The sequence below is a fragment of the Puntigrus tetrazona genome, chromosome 24 (genome assembly GCF_018831695.1).
Source record: "Puntigrus tetrazona isolate hp1 chromosome 24, ASM1883169v1, whole genome shotgun sequence".
In the NCBI taxonomy this organism is placed as follows: Eukaryota; Metazoa; Chordata; class Actinopteri; order Cypriniformes; family Cyprinidae; genus Puntigrus; species Puntigrus tetrazona.
Window position 1 is genome coordinate 20856238 of NC_056722.1, and position 25449 is coordinate 20881686.

Genomic DNA, 25449 nt, shown 5'->3' on the forward strand with positions numbered 1-25449 from the left:
GGGAAAATCGTTCATATGCGTTGTGATACTCTCTGAAATGGTGGAAGCCGTAACTTGGTTGAGCGAATTTTTTTAAAAAAAGTATTCTTGTTTCTGGATCTGGGCACATCTCAGTTGTGTTGCTGTCTATTTGTGTCGATAAACAATGGCCTTACTGGTTTGAAATGGCATGAAGGTGAGTAATTAATTAATGACAGAATTTAATTTTGGGGTGAACTAACCCATTAAATGAATATATGTGTTTTTCTAGTCTAGCCCTTACTGCATAACATGACTGAAAAGTGCAGTGGTATTACTTTTTTTCTACATTTACTTATAGTGCTTGGTGATATTGAATGCTTGTTTTGCTTGTGTATTGAATGATATTGTGCTTCTCGGCCATCAATAACGCACAGCTATGCTAAATCATGCATTTCCCCCAAAACCAGTGCAGAAAATGTATGCTTGAATACCACCGGATACCACCACAGTATGTTTTAGTACGGGATGGTGCAATTTGAGAATGACTGTTGTAAATGTCATACGTGCGTATTCCTTTATGCTGAGCAGATGTAAAACAGCAGTGTCTCAAGAAAGACCCCCAGGTTAAACAAAAGGATGTACACATGGCCCGTGTTGATTGGTTAAATCCTCATCTCCCGCGAGACACCGTTGCCAACCTTCCCCTATTCTTGCTTTAAACACTCCTGATATACAGCTGGCCTGTTAAAATGATTCCCTAGCTGCTTTCAATTTGGAGTACAGCAGAACGTGACAGAATCCTTAGCGGCATATTGGAGTTTCCGACTCAGTGATGCAAACCGTGACAGCTCTTCTCATATGATAAGGCAAGGTTTATTTAATTAGGACACATAACTGTTAGCTTATGACATGGATACGTACACAAAATGATATTGACATTTAAAACTCACAAGTGCTATGAGGATAAATTAAACAAAAAAAAAAGAAATCATTAACAATTGCTTCTGAATGCTACATGCTGAGGGCTTACGAGACAGTATGTACAACACAGAAAGACAAACAGGATAATGGTGGAAAAATGAGAATTTGGAAATCAAATATAAACTCCTGTCTCTATATTAAAATCCTCCGGATATTTTGCTACATTTTAATGGTTATGTGATATATGAGGGAAGGTATGGCAGCAAAGTCATTAAAAAGAAAGAAAGCAAAGAAATCGGAGCAGAAAATCGATTTCTTTTTCCTCACAGGAAAGTAGTATTGTAAAATGAATGCATTATAGTAGCTGCCGAAGGAACAAAAAAAAAAAAACATTTTGATAATCTTTTCCATTTGAAGTGATGGGGCGTGGGGGTATATTTCAGAATAGACACCAAAAATGAGTCATTTATATTGAACACAATGTGAAAATCGCACCGAAACTCAAGCAAAATGAAGCTGTATAGCTGGAGATGAAAGAATGCACTCATGCAAAATGTAAATAACATGGTTAAACACCAAACCAGTGCAACCATGGAGACAGTATTTGCAATTTTTCTCTTAACAGATCACCGGAACAACACCATTCCAGATGGAAGAAGGGAAAAACCCTGGTGTTGCAGTTCAAGTCTCACTTCCATATTTATCAGACAGAACGTGAGCTGAAACAAAGGCCCATCCTCTTTCCATAAGTATGAGGAAAATGAATGAGTAAGTTTTCATTTTTGCAGAAGTACAAGCAACGCAACTGACTTTGAAAGAGTGCTTTAGCTGATCAGAGATTATCATATTTTTACATTCAGAATTCTAATATTTTTCAGCAAAGAGATAAAAGATCATTTATGTTTTAAAAAGCTATAGATCATTTTAAATAAAATTTAATATTGACACTGGAGTTAAACCTAGTTTCATCTACTGTAATTTCCCTGGTTTCTCTTACACCATGCCCTAACCAGACATGACATTTCCAGCATCATTGAATTCAGGACAATTCGGTGTAACGAAAGATCCAGTCAGAAACCTAAATTTCATGTTTAAAGCTGAAATGTGTCACTTTTTAATGTTAAAACAATTATTAGTTGGACAATCGTACATTGAGTTATCTACAAAGCTAAATACTGCAGCTCTGTGGTGTTTTCAACAAATTGATCTGTTTGAACATCTAGATCTGCCCAACAACAGCAACACTGGTTCAGCCAATAGCATGTGTTTGGGGGAGGGGCTACCAATTTGTCTCTGGGCGGAGTATTTTGGAAACCTGTTTAAAAACAGTCATCACAGTCCAGAAAATGACACACTTCAGCTTTAAGTGGGATTTTGCTTTATCATGGTTAGGACACAGTTTTAAGGGCCATTCACACAATACACATTTTTGCAGTACATTACACGATTTTCAATAGTTTTTTTATGTAAACATGTGCTACATGAATGCATTTGACTGCTGCGTTCCTGTCTCTTTCACGATACGATATCCTAAAAAAAGTTCTACACTTTTGTGTTCATTTCCCTGTGTTTTAAAGCAAAAATGAATTCTGCCTGAATGGCACTTTACAATGCAAATATTTTTATGTACGCACATACCGCTACATAAGAAACTTATGACTCATACACATCCGACTATTAGACTGCTCATTAATTTCCTGCATCTTTCACCTTCCACTAAGTCTCTTTTTTAGTCAAACAAAAAAATTCCCCCGACAAACAATCACTGCTCGATTACACTTGTTGTCGGGGCATTGCTTCTTAAAAGGTGCAGAGGAATTTGACATCGAAAATCGCTTATGAATAGAAATCACAGATTGACACTATTTAATCGAATACATAAGGCCTCTTCGACTCAAGTAGGTGCATATAGAGTCTGATTGTAATAGACTTCTCAGCTTCTCCTAACCAGAGGAAAAGCGAGACCTAAGGAGTGGATGGACTAGTTCCGCTCCAGCAGTGGCAGTTATACGCTGGTTCATCCACGAGCAGCTTCATATGGTGCAGCAACAGGGAGAAGCTCAACTTCACACCCCGTCGTCTTACATTGCTAGATCTTTAGCAGCTAAAGTAAAATGATCTTACAGTGTGAGTCCTCAAAACTCGCTTTAACATATTCTGATACAGTCCTGCACCACCCGATAAAGGGTGCAGCAATATAGTACACTATTAGATAGTGAATGTTTAATCTGTACCGCTACACACTCGAGAGAGCTGTGTTGATAGACTAGATAAAGTCGATCCTGACATGGATCCTTAGTTAGAGTATTGACTTGAATGAAAATGAGACTGTGAGGGAAAGAAGTATAGTTTATGTTTGTTTAGCCAACAAAATACTGAAATGTGTCTTTCCACAAGAAAGTAAAAGTTAATTAGATATCCAACCATTTACTTCCATCCTTCACAGACTCTTTTTCATTCATGCCACATTAAGTCTGTGGACACTATCAGTCGTGTGCCATTTGAAATAGAATTTACAATGTTTTTATATTTAATTTTGTCATTTGAAAAAAAGAATTAAAATAAACTGAAATTCAAAGAAATTCTTATGAGCACATATTTTAATAAGAAGAAGGAAATGTTTGCTGGGACAATTTAGAAAATTCTAATCCAATTCACACTCATGACCTGAAACAATTCCAATGTCACCTTTTGCACAAATTATATATAGCTATTCTATTTTCTCAAGATTTTAGCATATGGCTCATATATTACAAACTTTGAAACATTGTTGGCTGTAGTCTTTGTTTGGTCTCAGTGGGACATGGAAATGCAGGGCTCTAAATCTATATCAGCGCCTTTAATGAACATCTGAGGTCAAGCTGACATTAGGACAAGTTGTCTCATTATCTTACTGTGAATGAGAAACCTACTCTCCCAGAGGAACATAACACGGAAATTGCAGGATAGCACTAGATGAGACTCTCTCTGGGAGTGGAAGTTACAGCAGATGGATTGAATTTCTTTGGTTGTGGGGGCATCCAAAAATCTATAGCTCACAAGGCATCTGTAATCTACCATGCCAGAAAAATAACATTGGGAGCACCGAAGAGGGAAAAGTGATACACCTGGGCGGTGTATTACATAGTCCGTTGTGTACAAGTCTTTTCAAAGCCCCAATGGCCTGCATGCCTATCATGCCAGCCTGAATGAACTTCTGTTCCCAGCTGCCACCTGCCTGTTTCATCTTCAGACGCGTGCACACTCACACACCTGGCTGGGCTGGACAGACGTGGCGGACTGCCCGCATTCTCCACCAGAACACAGCCAAGTCCAGCTCTCTCAACACAATCTATTTACAGATGTACACACACTCACACTACATGTACACGGACATTATACATACACAATACCCTCAAATGTGCTCCATTAAGACATTTTGCAAAACAAAAATTATATACAAAAAATGCAAATGTATAACAAAATATACAATGGGAAACCTTTCAGAAGCCAAAGTTCCAAATGTCTTTACATTCAAGAGGGGTGTTTTGGGTCAGATTCTCCATGACCCGATTTCATCACGGAAGTCGCTTTGGTTTGGTTGTCGGCACGTTCTTTGTGCTCACCAAACAGTAAGAGGAACTTTTTTTAATGAGGAATGCTCAACATCTGTTGGTTTGACGGGAGATCTCGAGAGGTCCGTCCAATGGAGTGAAAGACAGAAATAAACAAAAACTAAAAATAAAAACACCCCGAAACAACACGGAGGGGGTGGGTGGTCAAGTTCAAAATGCCATCATGCAATAAAAAAAGTAGCTAAAAGAGTCTCTTTCTCCACACATGCAGATAGTGGAGAAGTTATTTACATTCACGCCGGCAAGCTTTCTTATTTTCCTCCCTCTCTTTTTTTTTTTTCTTTTTTTTTGATTCATGCTACAAAACGCCAAAAAACCTGATATCAAAATGTCAAAAAAGCACAATCTTAAGTTTAAAAATCTTTCTGTACTCGTTCCGTACATAAGAAAAACTTTAAAGATAAAACGTTTTTTTTGTATTTTTGCGTCCATATGAAGTATGTGAGCAAGTGTTCGTGTGTGCACGTGTTTTGTGTGTCGATCTCCGTGCGAGTGCAACTGTACATGGCAGTGATGAGCATCATAGTCAAAGTGTAAGAGCGTTCCTGCGGATCCTCATTCTGTATTCTTTTTCTTTGCGTTTTCTTCACTCCAGAGAGGGTGAAGGAGCACGAGCGCCGCAGCTCCCGTGGCTGGAGGCCCGTCGGATCAGCGGCAGCCTTTGAAGGGCACTGGTGCTGGGCTTAGCGGGGCAGTGCGGCGCTGAAAGATGCTTTGATAAGCTGAAGAGAACAGACAGGCAGAGAAAGTGAGATAGTTTGGTGAAGAGACCCGTAGAGCCATCACTTCTGAGCGAAAAATGCTCCGATGGTCACTCCTGCCAAGCCTAGTGCTGCCAGTCCAAGCACTTTCGTTAGGTACGACAATGGGTGGAACATAGAGTCTCTTTGCTGACCGTACATCTCCACAAAGGCATCCTGAAAAATAAAAAAAGAGAACAAACATACTTAATTAGAAGTCACATTCTCCATGGTTTTCACTGTAATGGGAAATGGACTAGACTCAGAAGTTTAGGAACATTTTACTGATTCTGATTGGTCATTTGTAGCATTTTGTAGTCAAAGACTATTTAACTGAATAATCGACTGCTGAAACAGGCAGCCGATTTCTTATATATCTGTATATAGTTTATGTCCCCCTGTGGTGCAACATGAACATTGTTGGCCTAAACAGCAATATCAGAGAAAGAGGAAAAAAGATAACTGCACAACAGAGTGCATGATGGTAATCTGGGTCATGGCTCTACTTTTGGTTTCTGCAATCTACTTTGATCAGGTTAGCCAAGGTCAGCCTCAGGTAACCCAGCTATGATTAGCCTTAATTACTATATTCTAAGCAAACATATTTTATAACATAGTGATACCACAGAATTATCATTTTTGGTTTCCCAAAGAATTATTCTGTGATTTAATAAATATTTTTTACGAAACGTTCAAATATCTAAAGAACATTTTTCCCCTATAAAGTACCTTTCCTGCATTTGAAAAGTTCCATGGATATTTGAGGTTCTCCATGGAACCATCAATACCAATAAAGAACCTTTTTTTAAATAGTGTATAAATAAAATATCAAGGCTTTAAGGATGGGAGAAATATTAAACTAGTTCCAAAATTTTAATTGCATTGCAGAATTGGAATATGGTAGTGATAAAGTAAAATTGCAATTTTAAATTCATTCAAAGTAAATTAATTGAATTAAATGATTTTGCTAATGTTTTTAAAAGACAAACCTTTAATGTTTTTCTTTGAGGCTGTATTGCAACCTACTATTTTAAAATGCAATTTGATGAAAAAAAATATACAATATGCAAACAAGAAAATATTAAAATGTCAAAAATGAAATATATACATAATACATGTACTGTTTATGCATAGGTATTTTTTCAGTAGAATAACTGGATAATCATTGGATTATTAGTTACCAAATTAATCATTAGTTGCAGCCCTAATTCCGGCAAAAAACAAAGCAGCAACAGATCTAAAGCGCACACATTTAAGTGTCTGATAGAAGGTCTGTAATGTGTAGCATGTCTAATTGCCATGTATAGGGAAATGATGTGTTTTCGCCGCAGGATTTGAGACGAGCACATCCCTCCTCTTCAACAGACACTCCACATCTGTGTAGCCAAATTCCTCCGGGACAGCGTCCAGCCCAGAGAGAGAGAAACACATCGAATGATAGAAAGAAAGAGGGGGCGGGCACAAAGAAGACAGCTCAAATCCATAACATTGAGCCCAGCTCCCTGTGAGCCCACTCACAGAGGAAGAGAAGGAGGAAATAGGGAAATAAAGGAAGAAGAGCGTATAAGACAGGGTCTCTGTGCCAGGGCTTCCACTGTCTCATCACTCCTACGCACAACGGCGTCTGCCGTTTCCTTCTCCAGCCAGACTCACTACAGACTAACTAAAGCGTCTTTCACGCATCTGTACAGCCGAAATCCTACACTCAAACATAAATACTTATCTGCATTTGGCACAAGGAAATGACAGAGTTCATCCCCCTCCTGTTTACAGGGCCATTTATAAGGAAATAATTAGGTTCTTTCCCCTAGAGCAGACAGTGTAAATGAATAGTGTACAGTTAAAATGAGGGACAGCCCCTTTCTAAATAAACTTCCAGGAGAATTCACAGCCGTAGGTCACGAAAGCGACAAAACATTGCTGATGCAATCAAATGATACCATCGATTTCTCTCAATCTTCAGGCTGTTGGCAAAGCCGCGTGAGGCACTGGCCCCCTGAGTAAACGAGTAGGTGTTTGTGAACGTGTGAGTGTGTGTTTGCATTTACGTGTATGTAGGTGTAAGTGTGTCTCGATTGGGGTTTTTGGGTTTAATCAAGACCCCCAGCAGCATCCGCCCATGCGCTCCTGTTCGAAATTTGTAAGAAATGTGTACTGAAACTATAACGAGAAAAAAATGAAGAAAAAGAAAACGAATGCCGGAGTTGACAGTCAATAGTGTTAATAATAAAAATAGCAGAAACACTAAATGAACTGAAACCAGTGTGAAAAAATGTGCTCTAATTCACAAATGAATGACTCTGAGCTGGTTGTTTTATGGCATTCAAACACATTATGCTCAACCTGTGTTGTCTGATTCAAAAACTAATTGTTATTTTGAGCCAGGTTCTTCCAGTGAATCAAACATGTAGCTCAGTCTGATTCACTAACAAAAGACTCTTATGAGCTGGTTCATATTAGAGATCAAACAAATCAGCGTGCAGTCTGATTCAACAACAAATAATTCTTATGAGCAAGTTTGTTTAATAAATCAAACACATGTAGGTCAACCAGTGGGTAGTCCGATTCACTAACAAAAGACTCTTGTGAGCTAATTTATTTTAGTGAATCAAACAAATATAATTTGACTTGTGTAATCTGATTTCCTAAGATACAGTTCTTTCGAGCTGGTTCATTTTGGTAAATCAACCACATATAACTCAATCAGTATTGCCTGATTCCCTAAGAAATGTCTCTTAGGGTTGGTTTAGTGAATCAAAAACATACTAGTTGACCATACTAGTTCACAAACAATTGATTCTTATGAGGCAGTAATTGTTTGTTAATAAAACACAAATAGCTCAACCAGTCTAGATTGATTCCCAAACAAGAAACTCTTGTGAGGCAGATTGAATCACATACTGAATAACTCAACCAATGTCATTTAATGAATGCTGAACGTCGGTTAGTTTTAGTTAATCAAAAATTATTATTGACCCATTGGAGCAGTTACTGAATAATCTGATTAATTTACCGAACCACATTATTACTTTAATGTTGTCAAGTTCAATATTAAACAAGAATCTTTTTATGTAGGTTACCATATTTCTCATTTAATATTTATACATAATTTACAGTCTTATTTTTTACCTATATCTAGTCCATTAAAGTCTAAACTAGCAGATAGTTGAGCGCAATATATGCAATAAACAGGAGGCTTATTTTCAAACATTTCCTTTGAAATACTGAAAAAAAAAACCTTAAATGGAACTGTTAAGAAGCCAGAATCGCTAAGTGGAATAGGAACCTGAATCATTTAATTCCTTTTGATTCCCATCTCTAACTAAAACTGTGCATGTTATCTTTTCTCATTCATGATCTCCAGATCCCCATGCAGCATGCAGTTGCCTATTCAATAAGTAAAGCGGTGGTTTTATTGTGGCTGACAGCAGTGCGTGATCATCCTGCAGGCGCTGCTCGGGCCCGTGCTGGCCCAGCGAGGGGGCCGCCCTACGCCCAACTGTTTGAATTACATTATTCTGTGTTTCATGGGCAAGAAAACTTCAGTCGAAAAGAGAGAGAGAGAGAAAGTAGTGCAACACGGCCTGTGTGAATTTCCAGCACATGCTGGGACACAGAGTGTTTGAATCCAAAAACATCAGATAAAACTGGCCGTGACTTGACAGGTATACTGGGATAGAGAAAGACACGATGGACGGCCTTCTGAGGTCTTTAAAATTAAAATACGCTGATGCAACATAAAGCAGCTAACTGTGTTACAGTCCATTAATTGGAGTCATATAAAACAAATGATCATTTGTGCCATTTTTGGGTTTTACCAAATAGATTAAAGGTGAGAAAATAAGCAATATCATAAAAAATGTTGTATAAATGAACGGTTTCGTTGCAACTTCTGACAGAACCAATGGTAAATTGAAAATGTGATATTGTTTTTAATACAAGAATACAATAAATAAGTTTTCATTTTAACCAATTTTAATTCCTAAACGAATAAGTGTTTTGAAAGAGTTTTCAACAGCGATGATAATAAAAGCATATTAGACCTTTTATTATAAAGGATCATGTGACACTAAGGACTGGAGTAATGTCATCACAGAAAACAGCATTTGAAAATGTAGATCCTTTAAACAATAATAATATTTCACAATATTACTGTTTTTACTGTATTTTTGATCAAATAAATAAATGATAAATGCAGCCTTGGTGAGCACAGAAGACTCCTTTCATGAATAATACAAAATCCTACCAACCCCAATTTTTGGTTCAAAAATCAATTTTTAGATATTTGCACATCCCTCGTACAACATAACACAATTTGCAACAAAAAAAAAAAAACACAACGTGAAGAGAAAGATGGAATCAAACTTGGGTTCGGACCAAACAATCAAACCTGACGCCATCTGCTCCCGCACGGGAGGTACAGAGCTGCAGGTGTGCACATCCTCCAGCAATCTCAGCAAATCACCAATAGTGTTCCAAAAATGATCAACCTGCAATGATCTAATAGCTGGAGGAAAAACAACTGCCTTTATTCCCAAGCTGCACCGAGGTCACGCTTTATTCCACTTTACACCATGTAGCGAGTTAAATATATTTAACCATGACACAGAAGCCAGCCTCGCCATTTGTTTGCACCACTAACAATAGCTGCCAGCCTTATTATCAGGAGAAAAGCTCCTTGCTATCTCTTAAGACATTTCCGCTCCTTTCTCCCTCTATTTATCTATCTTATCCACCCCTCTCTCTCTCTCTCTCTTTCGGTTTCCGTCTGTCTGTCTGCGCAGGTTCTAAGAGCACCTGGCACAGAGCAACGAAGAGGGAGAGGAGAGGAAAGGAGAAAGGTGACAGATATGACTAAAAGAGGGCTGTAACAATAGCACAAAATGAGCTCACAATACATCCTAATAAGAGCCACAGGAATTAGTGCCAGCGGAGATGTCAAACCCGAGCGGCTTGCTCGGGACGAGATGTCATTGCGGGCATGTCTGACTGCTGCCGACGTGATGATGAGGGCAGAAACGAGAGCCCCGGCTGCCCGATCAGCAGCGGAGGTGACAGGACCAAGCTGGGAGGTGTTGACGGCCACGTGTCCGTATCCCTATTTGCTCTCGTTTTTTTTCTCCCGCATTGGTAAACATCCTCATTAGGGTAGCTTCCGCCCTGTGTTTGAACAGACTCTTGTGTGTTTGCCCAAGGCCTTTGTTAATGGCCTCCAAAAGCGGCCCCTTAAACACACACACACACACGCACACAGGTACTGGCAGATGCAATTGTAGTTAGCTGGGTAAACGTACGATCAAAGAGCAGAAAACGCGCAAACGATGTCCAACGGCTCACACAATATTCGCTCTGGGCCTGCCTCTTCCTCTATCTCTATTTCTGTTCTTCCTGTGGAGTGTCGGTCAGATGCAACAGCGTCTTGGCACTCTGTCTAACCAAAGCACCTTAGTGGCCCCTAATGCCCTCAGAAAGTGCCAACGATCTAACAGAAATCCTGCAAGACTTCCTGTGGTGGAGGAGGTTCGGAGAGGCACGCTGCAATTTGAGGTTGGAAAGAAAGTCGGTTAATGAGATCAAATATGAAAAGCGTGGACAAACAGGTCTGGCTGAATGCATGAATGGAGCGTCGGTTTGCGAGTGGGCAGCTTTTACTGCCTTGTAAGGCGAGAGGTAGTTGCTCGGGACTAAGTTCCGTGTCAAGCGTGCAAGTGTCATCACATCCTCAGATTGAGCATGAGGCCAGGAGATGAGCTAATGCAGAAACAGCTGACCTCCTTCACCTCAATGAAGGAAGAGATAGAGTTGCATTACATCTTTTAAGAAAGCCTGCATGCACAGAAAGTGTTCTTTTGCCGATTGTCTTGTTGCTGAGGAACTTTGTTATGACTTATGCGCTCAGAATAAACATCTGATCTCATGAATTTTGAAATAGAGCCTCTTCAGGCTAGCAATGCTCATACATCATTCAATGACACAAGTGTCTGTTGCTGTCATGCTGGCAGTGACATAAACCACAGGACAACTGGAGATCACAAGAGGGATACCTACAGGAAGTTTTCACGGGCAGCAGTACAACTGTAATTTTATTACTGCCTTGTATTCAAGTAATAAATATTATAATTATATAAATAACCAATACAACTTAGTATTAGCACACACTAAAATCTAAAATGGCTCAAATAGGGTCATATTTATTATATTCAACAATTTGAAAAAAAAACAAAAAAAAAACATTTTATTATACACTACCATTCAAACGCTTATGAAAGAAATCTCTTATGCATACTAAAGCAAAATATTTTGGTAACAAATACAGCAAAAACAGTATACTGTAAATGGTTATTATAATTTAAATGCATATAATTTAAAGTATCACTATTTGTGCTGTATTTGTTATCAAAATATTTTTGCTTACAATTTTATTATATTTTAAAATGCCATTTAGCAAAGTCTTCAATTTCCTGCAGCCATTACTTCAGTTCTCAGTGTTACATAGTCTCTCGGAAATCATTCTAATATGCTGCTTTGCTGCTCTAGAAACATTTGTTATTATTATCAATGCTGACAACAGTTGTGCTGCTTAATATTTTTTTTGATTGATTATTTGATTAATAAAACAACATTTGAACAACATTATAAATGTCTTTACTGTTACTTTTAATGTATTTAGGAAATGAAAATATCAGTTTTGCTATGTAAAATTAAATAGATGTCCCAAATCAACTTCCCCTCAAGAAATAATAAAGGAAATATATAAATAGAGACAGAAAAGCTAATAATTGATGTTCATTGTGTACCTTTTGTGGCTCCTTCGCTTTTCCCCACATCAAATTCAACTCATGATCACTATGACTGTTATGTAGTTGCTGCAAATGTAGTGAAGGAACAAAGAATATTTTTGCCTTTTTCACTCACACACACACACACACACACACACACACACACACATGCACGCACACACAGGAAATGCAACAGGAATCATTTTAATTTAAATGCATATTAAACACGCACTGGGGAACTGACCCGTGAATGTGAATCAGCCATGTTTGTCAGACTTTTCAATCATAACAGTACCGACTTAATAAATCATCAGACTAGAAAAACAAATCCTGCATAACTACAGGGATGAACCTGCCGTCTGCTGCAGATGGTGAACAGACCCACACATCTCTATATTCATTATAAATGAGACTATGCTTATGAACAACAGAATCGCCCAAAGAGCGTCTCATCCTTCCCGAACAGACCGTGGCTGTTTTGTGTTCAATAGGATCAAGAAGCCATGAGCGGCTGAAATCGCAAAGCTTAGCAGTAAGGGGAGGAAAAACCATTAGCGCCAAACCTAGTGGAGACACAGATAAGACGCTGCTGGGACTCTCCGCCAACTCAGTTCCTTGTTAGACACAGCGGTCAGCATGGAAATGGCATCTGACCCTGACCAAAGCCCAGATGCCAGCGTGTGGCCATCCTCCAGAGCTCAGCAGGTCAAAGCCATCAGGCTTGAGAAACTGCGCTAATATGGAGCCAGGGAGGAAGATTGCACCTTGACCTTGTAATCTGATGCATCCGAAAAAAGGTAAAGCTCTCCATTAAATTGACATTGCATTGAAGAAGACAAGGCTATGTCTCCAGGCTCTGGGCCTCCTATATTTAACGGCATTATTCATGCCCCCCCCTTTCATGCATCTTTCTCTCTCTCTCTCTCTCTCTCTCGTTTACATATTCTCTCTCTACCAGACATTCGCCATCAAATTATTTCATATACAGTGCCTGGAGCAGGTTTCATCATTCACTTTTTAAATTGTATCTGGTTAAATCTATTGCAACCAAAAAGAGAATATTGATTTTTGTGTTTTATGTATTTTTTTGGCAGAACAAAAAATAAACAGGCAGGCGGAGTCCCTGATGGTGATGTGTAATAATAAATACACCTGATAAATGTAATGATTGTAAACAGAAAATGTAGACAACTATGGTAATTTCAAGGAAAAGGCATTGCAATAACAGTACAATGTAATGAGCTTAGGATCGGTACACCTAAAATGGAAAATTATGTCATTATTTACACACCCTCATGCCATTTCAAACCCGTATAACTTTCTTTTTGCTCAACACTTCTGGCTCCACTCAGCATGCAATTACAAAAAATGCAAACTGAATGAGATGTAAAGTTGTAAACTGATTCAAATAATTCATTGAAAAGATCTGACTCATTATAACAATTAGTTCTTGAACTGAACGTTGTTGCTTCTTTCATGACTGCCAATGGAAAGGTAAACAAAAAAACACAAAGCATGTTTAAAGAATAGCACTGTAATGTACATTAATGAGGATTAAATGACTAAAGAGAATGAATCAATTTGTAAACTAATTTCAATAATTTTCTATTGTGGCAAGATTTTAGCATGGTAATGATGAATATGATAATGTATTTGATCTTGGTGGAATAGATCTGCTGTTCTGCTGAATTGTTTCTCCTGTTGGTTATTGCTGTCGAAGTTGATTTCTGCTGCTGCTGCAAAGGAACTTATACAGCCAATGAATGTGTCAACTAAAAGCGGTAAAGGTTTTTTTATTCTAACAATAATCTAAATTCTGGTGCAAAGCTAAAGCATGGCTTGGAATATTGCGCATAAGAAATATAGACCACTTTTGTGTTTTTGAACTTGCATTGTTGGGGCAAAACAGCGTATGAATGTTCAAAATATAAACTTGCGTTCCACAGAAGTCATGCAGGTTTGGAACAGCAAGGTTTAGTAAATAAGCAATGCATTTTTTTTTTTGACTGAATAAACCGCACTTTAAAACAAACACACGCACATCTGTTACACATTCAGGTTAGGTGCTTACATCTATTCATAAATACATTTGCCATACGCAGTAAAAGTGCTGCCTTTATTGATTTTCAGTAAGTACAGATCTATTTTTTGCATTCGTTGGGGGGGGAATAACGGGTTGCTAGTTCCTCCCAGCATAAGATGCTTTCCACATGTTGCTGAAAACCTGTTCCGTTGCAACAAAACACAAGTGAATTCAAACTGCTTATCCGGGATAAAACATTTCCTCTTTTTTCCCAGTGCTCTTCAAGGCCGGCGGGGATTTGTGAAAAGTGAGGTACGCTGGGATTCAGAGCTTAGGCCCCATGGCTTCCACATCAAAGTGAAGCCTCTGGTCTACACACACGTAAGCTAGCGGTTCTGCTTTCCCTAATTCTCTGTCTGATTCTGTCTGTGTGATGTGGCACCCTGAGGAATCGACCACTGAAAAGGACCACAGGGGCCCCTGCAGTCACTGCTGGTCCAACCCAACTGTGTCGAGTGGTGAAACTCACCTACTCTCTGTTCTCCTAATGACTGCATATTACTGTCTAAAAACAGCCCCATTGTAACTAATTAGACAGACCGCATGTCTCTTTTTAGCTCAGGTCAGGCGGAAAATTGATGGACCGTGTCTTGTTTATATGGAACAGTACTATACTTAATTTAATATCTTACATTATCACAAAGAAATATTTCGGGAAGGCTTTGCAAACTACAGATAAGAGTATGAAAAAGACCTTACATAACCTTACGAGCAATTGTTAAAAATAGGCTAAATATTATCTAAGACACATCACTGTTGTTGCATTTCCTGCAAAAGTAACTATATTACTATGATTATATAATCAGAATTAAGAACCTCAGTTATCTAATATTGTGGTTTGCGCAAGTTTTATTTAAAAAGAAAAATAGTTGAAAAACGTATTATATTTATATAGTATATTGGTAGTATATACTTAGTATATTGGTAGTATTGTTATTTTTGCTAGAAATGGATGGTATTTTAATTTGCATAAAAATACTAAAACACAAATTACTTATAATACTTTGAAATACCAAATTCTTCGTGGCATTTAAATATTTTCTTGTTTTATTTGGGACTTCATCAAACTAAAACATAACACAGCTCCATCTCTAAATGAAAGGTTTAAAGTTTTAAAGTTTTTTTTTTTTTTTTTAAATCTCTCTCTGCAATTTGTTATATGTTTTGTGTCACTTTAGATGTATAATGACATAAGGCTGACATCCATACAAATACATCTACTGTAATATAAATGGTAAAGTACCCAGCTCTATAACGAATTTACTCAAACAATGATTTTGATAGATTAATGATAAATTACAATGATATACAATTTGATGCATTATATCTACATGAATCTACGAGCGATGCTATGTTTGGTCCAGTTGCTGAATATCATTTCTTATCTCTCCAGATAAAAAAAGAAATGTAGCATCTAGCAAACGCAAGTCATCTGTGATCCCTCAGAAAGGCTTGTTTTACTTGCTTATTTAGGCTGTGTGGTGTTTTCTGGCATTCTCCTATCATAAACAGCCTCTCTTGTGTGAACTAAGTGATCTTCATTTTCCCAGGCTGTTTTCATATCTAAAGCCGGCTAATTCATCCACTCTCATGCTTCTTGAAAAAAAAAAGAAAATTATGACAGGATAGAAGTTAGACATGTGGTTACATAGGGGTAATTGTGCCACACTAAGAATATCTGGCAACAGTACATATAGTAAACAGTTAAGATAAATGACACAGATGTTGAGATTATCCAAGTTAACAATACTATTCAAAAATGGACAGGATTATGAATGATGAATTGATTGTGCTGGAATGTTAGTGCTTTTAAATTTTATAATTGATGAAACATTAGGGGTTGCTTGGTTCACATAAGAATTTAAGAGTTACACATGCAAAATTTCAGGTCTGGTATAATCTTCAAAAGATATAAACAGTTACATTTTGCAAGTTACTGTATGTTTTGTGCAGCAGTGCATGTTGTAAAAGTTAGGGGGAAATCAATGAGAATGAGAATGTGTAATTAGCATTCCGTTTTCAATGAGAACTTGTTTACTCATAAAAAAGAGAGAACACATCATACTGACACATCAACGAGCAGGTTGCTAAAATTACTCAACATATGCAAAAACATGACTGTTTTAGATGCTACGGTAATTTTCACATATTTCACATTTTATTAACATAGAATTAAATTGAAAAATTGAGCAGTAGTGTTAATGTGAGCCATGAGAGGTTCAATCTTGCTTGCCTGCTACATGTATATTTCTAAATATAACACTTCCCCGTTGGGCCGTTAGTTTCTCCGCCACTATACTACGTCAAATGTGTTCTGTTTCTACAATAAAAAAAGAAATCATGAATACAAAGAAAATCCAAGAGATAGGTTAGTTGTGTGTCCAACACATAATAAAAATTAGTATTCTGTTCTATTGTGAAACATTTTTGAGCCCAAATCATTGTGTTTCCATGCTCAGTTGATTAACATGAGGGGTAGTGGGCGTTAAGGGATGTGGGAGCAAACCACCGATTAAGATGGGCACCGAACGTTGCCAACATGTGACAGGTGTGCCCCTTTCCACACCCCTCCTCCTACACCCACCCAAACTCAACAGTGGGCCATTTTCTTCTTTAACATACAGTGTTTATCTGTTGCCAGTTGGAAATCATAATATGATTCCATATAGAAAAAGAAGTCAGCTGCTTCACACTGTAAAATATACTAGATTTCTTCTCTTACCCACATCAGTATAATGTCTCACTCCTTCCAGGCATCCAAAGAAACTCAGATATAACACAGTAGGGCTATTCACAGACTCCAGTGGACTAGAACATTGATCAAATGTCATGGAAAAACCAGCAGGTGATGTAAGGGTGAAGTCTTGAGAAAGCCGGGTATGATGCACCAAATACATAAACGCTGGAAGGCAAACACGATTAGCTTATGATTAAAACTTTTACCCTCACCACTGAGAAAACACTGTGACACCCGGCAGTTACAGAAGGGGATTTCCAACTGTTTTGTAAACATAAAGAAGCAGGTACTAAAATCAAACCGGAGGGCAATGGGTAGGTTGTGATAAAGATATGGCATTTTGATGTAGAAACAAATCAGCAGGAAAACCAATACAGACTCCAACTGGGAAATGATACGACTACTAGAGGATCATGCATGAAAAAGCACAAAGAAAGGTAAAGAATCATCTCTGATGATTTGTTTCAAAGTAGAAAGGGAGAATAAGTGATAAAGAGCGAGTGAGGTGTTTATAGGGATGTTATTATGCTGACCCGATGGTGAATTTCCTGCTTGGAAGTAATCAGCAACCTATGCAGATTCATTAAATCCCATCCATTTGGTAGATCCGTTTGGATTAATGATCTGATTGAGCCATTATTAGTCAATGTGGTGGGAGTCGAGACTCTTTACGCATCAGCTGCATCTATGAGCTTGTGAAATTCTGCACAAATACATGGTAAACCCAAAACATGCCGTGAATCAGCCAAGTAGAACATGTTCCTGGATCAACTTTTGTGGTTGGTCCTGGAACAATATTATTATCAACAAGCCCTGTTATTAACCATAAACTAGACGTCTAAAATTTAACATGAATGTTTATCCTGGACTAACAGTGATGCTGATCCAGTAACATGTACATCATGTTAAGTATAGATCTGGATGAAGAGCTGCACAAATAATCGAAATGAAACCAAAACTGTGACAGAAATTGTATTAAGTCTGCATTTGCTGTGTTTTTCAGAGCATTAAAGAAGTAAACAATCTTATTATATATATATATATATATATATATATATATATATATATATATATATATATATAAATGACCGAAATACATTTACCCGCCTATTGTCTAAACATTGGCTACAGCTATTCAACATGACAGTATAGTTGAGTGCTATCAATTTTAACATTTATTAGACTTTAAAAAATAACTTCTAATTCACATGAACTAAAAACAATCCTCACATAACTCACTATAAGGTCATATTTACTTGTGCCTTTTAGCAGAAATATACAGTAATTGAAATGATCAAACACTAAATTCAAAATTAATCCTTAAAGCTATAAAAGTTATTGATTTCCTCTTTCTTTTTTTCTTTAATTAACAGTCATAACAGCAGATGGTTATTAGGTTGTTTTGGCTGCTGTTTCTTTAATAGCTGCTGCTTCTGAACATGGGACAGATCTGAGATGCATTGTATTTTCTATCAACTGTCTTTACTTTTTCTGACACACTTCAGGTCTTAAAGTCTCTACTAGTATACCGACTAGTTGAATTGGGTGTTCGATGAAAAAGTGGTGGGCTGCCCCAAGACGGTTTTAAAAACCATTTCAGAGACATGTTCTTACATATGATTCCTCTATAACATATTACATGCATGCAGTTTTAAGGCAGCTTTGGTTGCCTTTTTGGCAGCTTCCACTTAAGTGACCACAACACTGCAAGCACGTAGTTTCATTTACGTTCTGATATGAAATTAAACACTTTAGTCAGAGCCTTTGTGCACGCAATTGGACATATATATACACAGTGTATATATTTGTCCTGTCAAATGAATTATCACGATTAATTGCAAGTTTTTGTTAATATACTATATGCATCTGTACTGTGTATATTTATTTTATATATATAAAGCCCAAAATATATAAATGATTTTACATACTCTAACAATAAAAATGAGTTTATATTTGCATACTACAGAATAGAAACTAGTATAACAATAACTAAATGATTACTTTATTCCATCACTCATAAAGTAACACTGTAATCATTTATAAGAAATCTTAGGGGAAATTTCAAACAGTAAAATCCTTTCCCCTATATATTAATTTACAAGGCATGTAAAGAGTAAGCATGGCAAAGCATGGCATCATACAAGCGGCACTTGACTTTACATAAGCATGTACACCAGTGGTTTGAAGTGCGAGTCAGGGCTTTCTATAGAGGTTTATTGTTGTTTGGGTGTGGGGGTTTAAGTGGAGACTCTGAGTCATGCCATGGATGGCTCTTCATTTGCATGAGGTGAAACCCCTGAACAGGCAGCGATATGCTGACAGATGCAGCAGAACGGGGAAAACATTCACAGACAGAGCGCAATGATCCAGCAGCACCCTGCAAGCGAGCAGACGGGCTGACGGTGCTCATCTGGGTGAGGTGTTAAACGCTGACAGCCGAAGTGCAGTTCTGAACCGCCTGCTCGCCCTAATGAAGCTAGCCAACGTTCGCCCTCATCTGTCGGGTGCAGCTGATGGAGGCGAAAAATTGTCAGATGCATGAATCATATTTTTTCTCTAGCTACCCGAGCTTTCAAATTTTACTTCACAAACAAATCAATGAAGAATCCCCTAACAACTCATCTTCTTCTCGCTTTGTCTTGCCGCCTGTCTTTTTCAAACAAGCCTCTCCACCCTCCCCCCCCGCCCTCTGTATCTTTCTTGCTCTATGGAGTTTATGCAGCGCAATATCCATAAGGTTCTCTTCATCAGCTCTTTTCTCTCACTACCTCTTATGTCAGTTGCATGCAGCTGGGCTTTGAAAAGGAGGAGTATTTGGTGTCATCTTTCGGTGCAACTGGGAACACAGAAGGGAAGGTTGCCTGGTTAGAAGGGGAAAGGGATAGACACAATAGTGCAGAGTCTTGTTTGAAGTCTGAACCGCAGATTTTTGGGTCTTGGCTTTACACCACATTGGAGTTACCAGCACCTCTCAGGTTCCAAACACATGAAATTGGCAACTCAATCCTTCCCCCAAGGCGGAAAGAGTTGGAAGGAAAGGGCAAAAGTAACTGAACGGGATAGAAATATTTTCAGTATGTTGTCAGAAAGCAGACACACACAATGGCTGGTCAAATAGCTGAGGCTCAACGTCAGTGTAAAGTCAGAAGGGGAATTTTGGAGTTTCATGAGCCTACGCCTCGCTGGTTTCATTCCCAGCAGCAGTGGAGCCTAACTTGGGTTCCTTAAACCAAAACACAAGGAGACAAACTGAGAAATGGTAGTGAATTGATGCATTAATTGTACAATAATTATAGATTGCACTACAGTTCCTAAACTAATAATTTTTTTTACTTTTTTTCCCCACTATAAAGAATGTCCTTCTTTCATGCAATGCAAATGTTCCATGGATGTTATATATGCTTCACTGAAACCGTCAATGGCAAAAAAACTACTTTTTAAATAGTGCATTCTTTAAAATGTATACACAAGAAAAATAAAATTTTGCATGCCACCTGTCTAGTCAGACTTGGTTACATTTCTATAAGCGTATTTGGTTGTTAGTTATGTGAATGAGTGAGGGATCAGCAGTCCTCACGTCCTAACACAACCATAATGGACCCTTTGAAATCAAATACCCATTCAGCCTTTTGTACTGAGGCCTTCATAACATGATTGAACGATTCAATTATTCAATATCCTGCTTTGTGTCATTTATTGATTCTTCTTTTTTCAAAGTTTCCATTATCCTGTTACCCTTACCAACAGGATTCATTAACTGGCAGCCTAGAGAGCAGTTGGACTGCAGAAAAAGCATCTAATAGGAAGCTTTAAGAGCAGACTCACGAGGCAGATCCGCAAGGTAATTTTCAAAGGGGCCCATAACTACAAATTAACAACTTGTTCTAGTTCAATCTGCATTCTAAGAGTCTCCTTCACTTGCACTCTGAATGCTAAACTGGTGTGGTTGAAATGAGTGATATTTGTCTTGAAGCTACTTGATATTTTCTTGCTCTTTTGGACTATGAAATGAGATGATGGCCCATTCATGAAACAAAAACTGATGTTTATCAGTGGTGATCATGCATAATTTAATAGCTCCATGGCTGTTGTAAATACATCCTCCCTTATTGCTAACCAGGGCATTAAATATTTATCTAGTCTGGAATTAAGATGGTGTTACATACAATACATCAAATGTGTCTAAGTTGACCACCTCAGGGCCAAGCTTCCTGTAAACAGAGTATACACTTCCTGAATTTAGGATGCTTCAGAACATGAGAAGCCTCAAAAATGACTTGAGCTTGTTTTCCGGTGCAATGGTTAAGTTACTGCAACGAATGGTTGAAGCTAGTTAGGAATGCTTACGATAATCACAGAGAATCACAGAGGCAAGCACACAAGTTGTCATTTGCCATCCAGAACTGGAGCTACTAAATATGCACACCTAGCTGGATAAACCAGCTCAAGGCAAAGGGCCAATTACATTAGTGTGCCATTAGGAAATGCCAGCTTAATAGTCTAGGCACGTAATAATTAGGTGCATGCCCCGAGTGAGGGAGCTAAGGGTTTGCGTATGTATCCATAAATATGTAATGTCAAAACATATTATAAATACAAATATAAATACATTGCACGTCACGCTTGGTGACTGATGTTACCTCAGGTCTAATGTGGCGTCAAGGGTCACAAGCACAAATCAATGCAAAGGCCTTAGCTCAGCAATTCCTCTTAATACTTTTATGTACAGTCTAAGCATGTTCATTTTATTAAAGACAAAGAGGGTTTGCAAATGTCTAATGGCATGTGTATGCCAAGTACAAAAAAAGCCATGTTCTGCCACGACACTCTAGATTGCATATAAACCGATGGGTTGTTCATGCAAACTAATGATATTCAAAGCGTTAAACTACATGGCACAAGTTGACTGGTTCATATTGCATACGCAGCCAAGGTGCTTACTGCTTTACATTTAAATGGATTAGAATTCCTCTGAAACCCTTCACCTTCCCCAGCTCCACCTGTAACGATCTGCTATGGGCTATTATAAAATCCAGAATCCAATAAATTGTGAGTGCCTTCTGTGTGAACGCAAACACATCCTGGGTTGGGGACTTAACATTGCCGGGTTCGGTCTCAGAACCAGCTCTGTGTGAACAAAAGAGGCTTGGGTATGTCATAATGTACAACTATACAGGTAAATATATATACGATAAATACAGACGTGGACAAAATTGTTGGTACCCTTTGGTCAATGAAAGAAAAAGTCACAATGGTCACAGAAATAACTGTTATCTGACAAAAGTAATAATAAATAAAAATTCTATAAATGTTAACCAATGAAAGTCAGACATTGTTTTTCAACCATGCTTCAACAGAATTATTTAAAAAAATAAACTCACGAAACAGGCATGGACAAAAATGATGGTACCCCTAGAAAACACTGAAAATAATGTGACCAAAGGGACATGTTAATTCAAGGTGTGTCCACTAATTAGCATCACAGGTGTCTACAACCTTGTAATCAGCCATTGGGCCTATATATATGGCTCCAGGTAATCACTGTGTTGTTTGGTGATATGGTGTGTACCACACTCGACATGGACCAGAGGAAGCAAAGGAAAGAGTTGTCTCAAGAGATCAGAAAGAAAATTATAGACAAGCATGTTAAAGGTAAAGGCTATAAGACCATCTCCAAGCAACTAGATGTTCCTGTGACTACAGTTGCACATATTATTCAGAAGTTTAAGATCCATGGGACTGTAGCCAACCTCCTGGACGTGGCCGCAGGAGGAAAATTGATGACAAATCTAAGAGACGGATAATCCGAATGGTAACAAAAGAGCCTAGAAAGACTTCTAAAGAGATTCAAGGTGAACTTCATGCTCAAGGAACATCAGTGTCAGATCGCACCATCCGTCGTTGTTTGAGCCAAAGTGGACTACATGGGAGACGACCAAGGAGGACACCATTGTTGAAAACGAATCATAAAAAAGCAAGACTGGAATATGCCAAACTACATGTTGACAAGCCACAAAGCTTCTGGGAGAATGTCCTGTGGACAGATGAGACAAAAATCGAAGTTTTTGCCAAGGCACATCAGCTGTATGTTCACAGACGAAAAAATGAAGCATATCAAGAAAAGAACACTGTCCCTACTGTGAAACATGGAGGAGGCTCTGTTATGTTCTGGGGCTGCTTTGCTGCGTCTGGCACAGGGTGTCTTGAATCTGTGCAGGGTACAATGAAATCTCAAGACTATCAAGGAATTCTAGAGAGAAATGTACTAGCCAGTGTCAGAAAGCTTGGTCTCAGTCGCAGGTCATGGGTCTTGCAACAGGACAATGACCCAAAACACACCGCTAAAAACACCCAAGAATGGCTAAGAGGAAAAAATTGGACTATTGTAAAGTGGCCTTCTATGAGCCCTGACCTCAATCCTATTGAGCATCTTTGGAAGGAGCTGAAACATGCAGTCTGGAAAAGGCACCCTTCAAACCGGACACAACTGGAGCAGTTTGCTCATGAGGAGTGGGCCAAAATACCTGCTGAGAGGTGCAGAAGTCTCATTGACAGTTACAGGAAGCGTTTGATTGCAGTGATTGCCTCAAAAGGTTGCGCAACAAAATATTAAGTTAGGGTACCATCATTTTTGTCCAGGTCTGTTTCATGAGTTTATTTTTTTTTAATAATTCTGTTGAAGCATGGTTGAAAAACAATGTCTGACTTTCATTGGTTAACATTTATAGAATTTTATTTATTATTACTTTTGTCAGATTAAAGTTATTTCTGTGACCATTGTGAGTTTTTCTTTCATTGACCAAAGGGTACCAACAATTTTGTCCACGTCTGTATATATCCACTAAAACACACAACATTAAATTAACATAAAATTCATAACAAATACATGAATATTCGTTTATTCATTTGAAACACCTTAAATACCTCATTTTATTATTCTTGAAGCTTTTCTACCATCTGCTTGCTCTCTCACTTGCAAATTCCATACATGATGACTTAGGTTAACATTCAGGAGAATTTAGAGTTTTTTTAATAAGGTTTGAATGGACATATTAAGTTGTTTATCAAGTCCTCCTTGCCAATGAAAAAATAATTACATAGCTGATCATTTAGTCAGTATCCACTCTGGTGATTCAGCGTGATGATGATGAGCATGACAGCATTGACTGCTCAGAAATGGGGGTCAGAGGGGTTCAGAGTGCGTTACTGGAAAAAACAAGCTGACCGTAAACACACACACACACACACACACACTGATCACTTCACAGTGGCCTATTGCCCACAACTGACCTCTCTTTCTCATACGCACCAAACAGACAAGAGCACAAACTGAAAAACAGCAGCAGCTGGTGTACATGACACACAATCCTGGAACAGACCCGCAGAGCTGGTGCTGTTTTTCAGGAAAATAATGTAATGTGGGTATATTTCATGTTGTTTTCTCAGTCTACTGTTGTGCAATCCATGCTCAAGTTCAATCGTCCTTCTAGTTAATATCACACTGTGCCTTTCGGTAGTCTAAATCATCTATCTACAAAGGGAAACCGCACTCCTCCCCGATCCATTTTGTGTATCTCAACTTACGTGACAGAAAGAGTCGCCGGGTGATTGATGTGTGCTGCTCTGCTGATTTTTGTTTGTCTTATCCCGTGCTTATGTTTCTCATTACATATCTTATATTTCAACCCGGTACATAATCCAACAAATGGCCGCAGTTGAATTCTGACATGCCATCAAAAAGGAATCCAACAGCAACAGAGTATTTACAGTGCTGGCGAACTATGGCTCCATTCCTGGGTTTGTGGATAACAGCGGGACACCTCAAGAATGGCATTCGCAGTGTGTGTTTTTGGAGAGGAGTGTGTGGTGGGAGAGAACGTGATGCTCTAGACGGCTGCGGGAAGAGAGAGGGGGCGAGCTTGGCTTAGGTGCTGTAGGGACGGAGAATAGGATTGGCCCCCGTACAGATCTTGTACATTGAGGCATCAAAGAGCTCGCGGCACTGCTTCCCACGATAGACACACCACGCACCCTGTCAAACACATCCCTCCCCCTGACAGGATCATGGATAAGTCACTACGTCTGTGCTTATTCTTTCTTGTTTAATGCAATTCCAAACTAGTCCTACTCTTCAGCCCGGAAAAAGGTCTTTGTTGCGTGTAGCTTGTGAAGGCTTGTCTTAGGGTGATGGGAGGAAATGAGACAGTCTGTTTCAATTTATACAGTTTTTGATCGACTCACCAACACGGTCTCAAACTAGCTGATAAAAGGACTGTCCTCTAATCGATAATTAGATTAATGGCACTCACCTCATATTTCAGGTCAGGTCCGCCCTTAAATCACTGCGCCAAAAATGTATCTTTGTAACCACAGATTATACATTAACTATAAATGTGAACAGTTAAATGAACTATTAATAAATAACTATTAATAAATAACAATTAATTAAAATATTAACAATTAATCATCAATTTAATAATCATTATTTACATTCAAATGTATTTCAGTTTGCTCTTGAATCCAAAATAAAAGTGTTTACATATGTACTGTGCACATTTATTATGTATGTATAAATACACACACACTTACAATATATAACTGAAAAATATTAACA

General features: G+C 38.3%; 1 protein-coding gene across 1 annotated transcript in view; it reads right to left on the reverse strand.

Moving 5' to 3' along the window:
• Window positions 1–812: 812 nt before the first annotated feature.
• bcl2a (BCL2 apoptosis regulator a) overlaps window positions 813–25449 on the reverse strand; it is a 46695-nt gene continuing 22058 nt past the window's right edge. Inside the window, exon 2 of the mRNA XM_043226358.1 lies at window positions 813–5413. Within this exon, the coding sequence (XP_043082293.1) occupies window positions 5279–5413 (135 nt within the window). The 3' untranslated portion in view covers window positions 813–5278. The remainder of the gene's footprint in view (window positions 5414–25449) is intronic.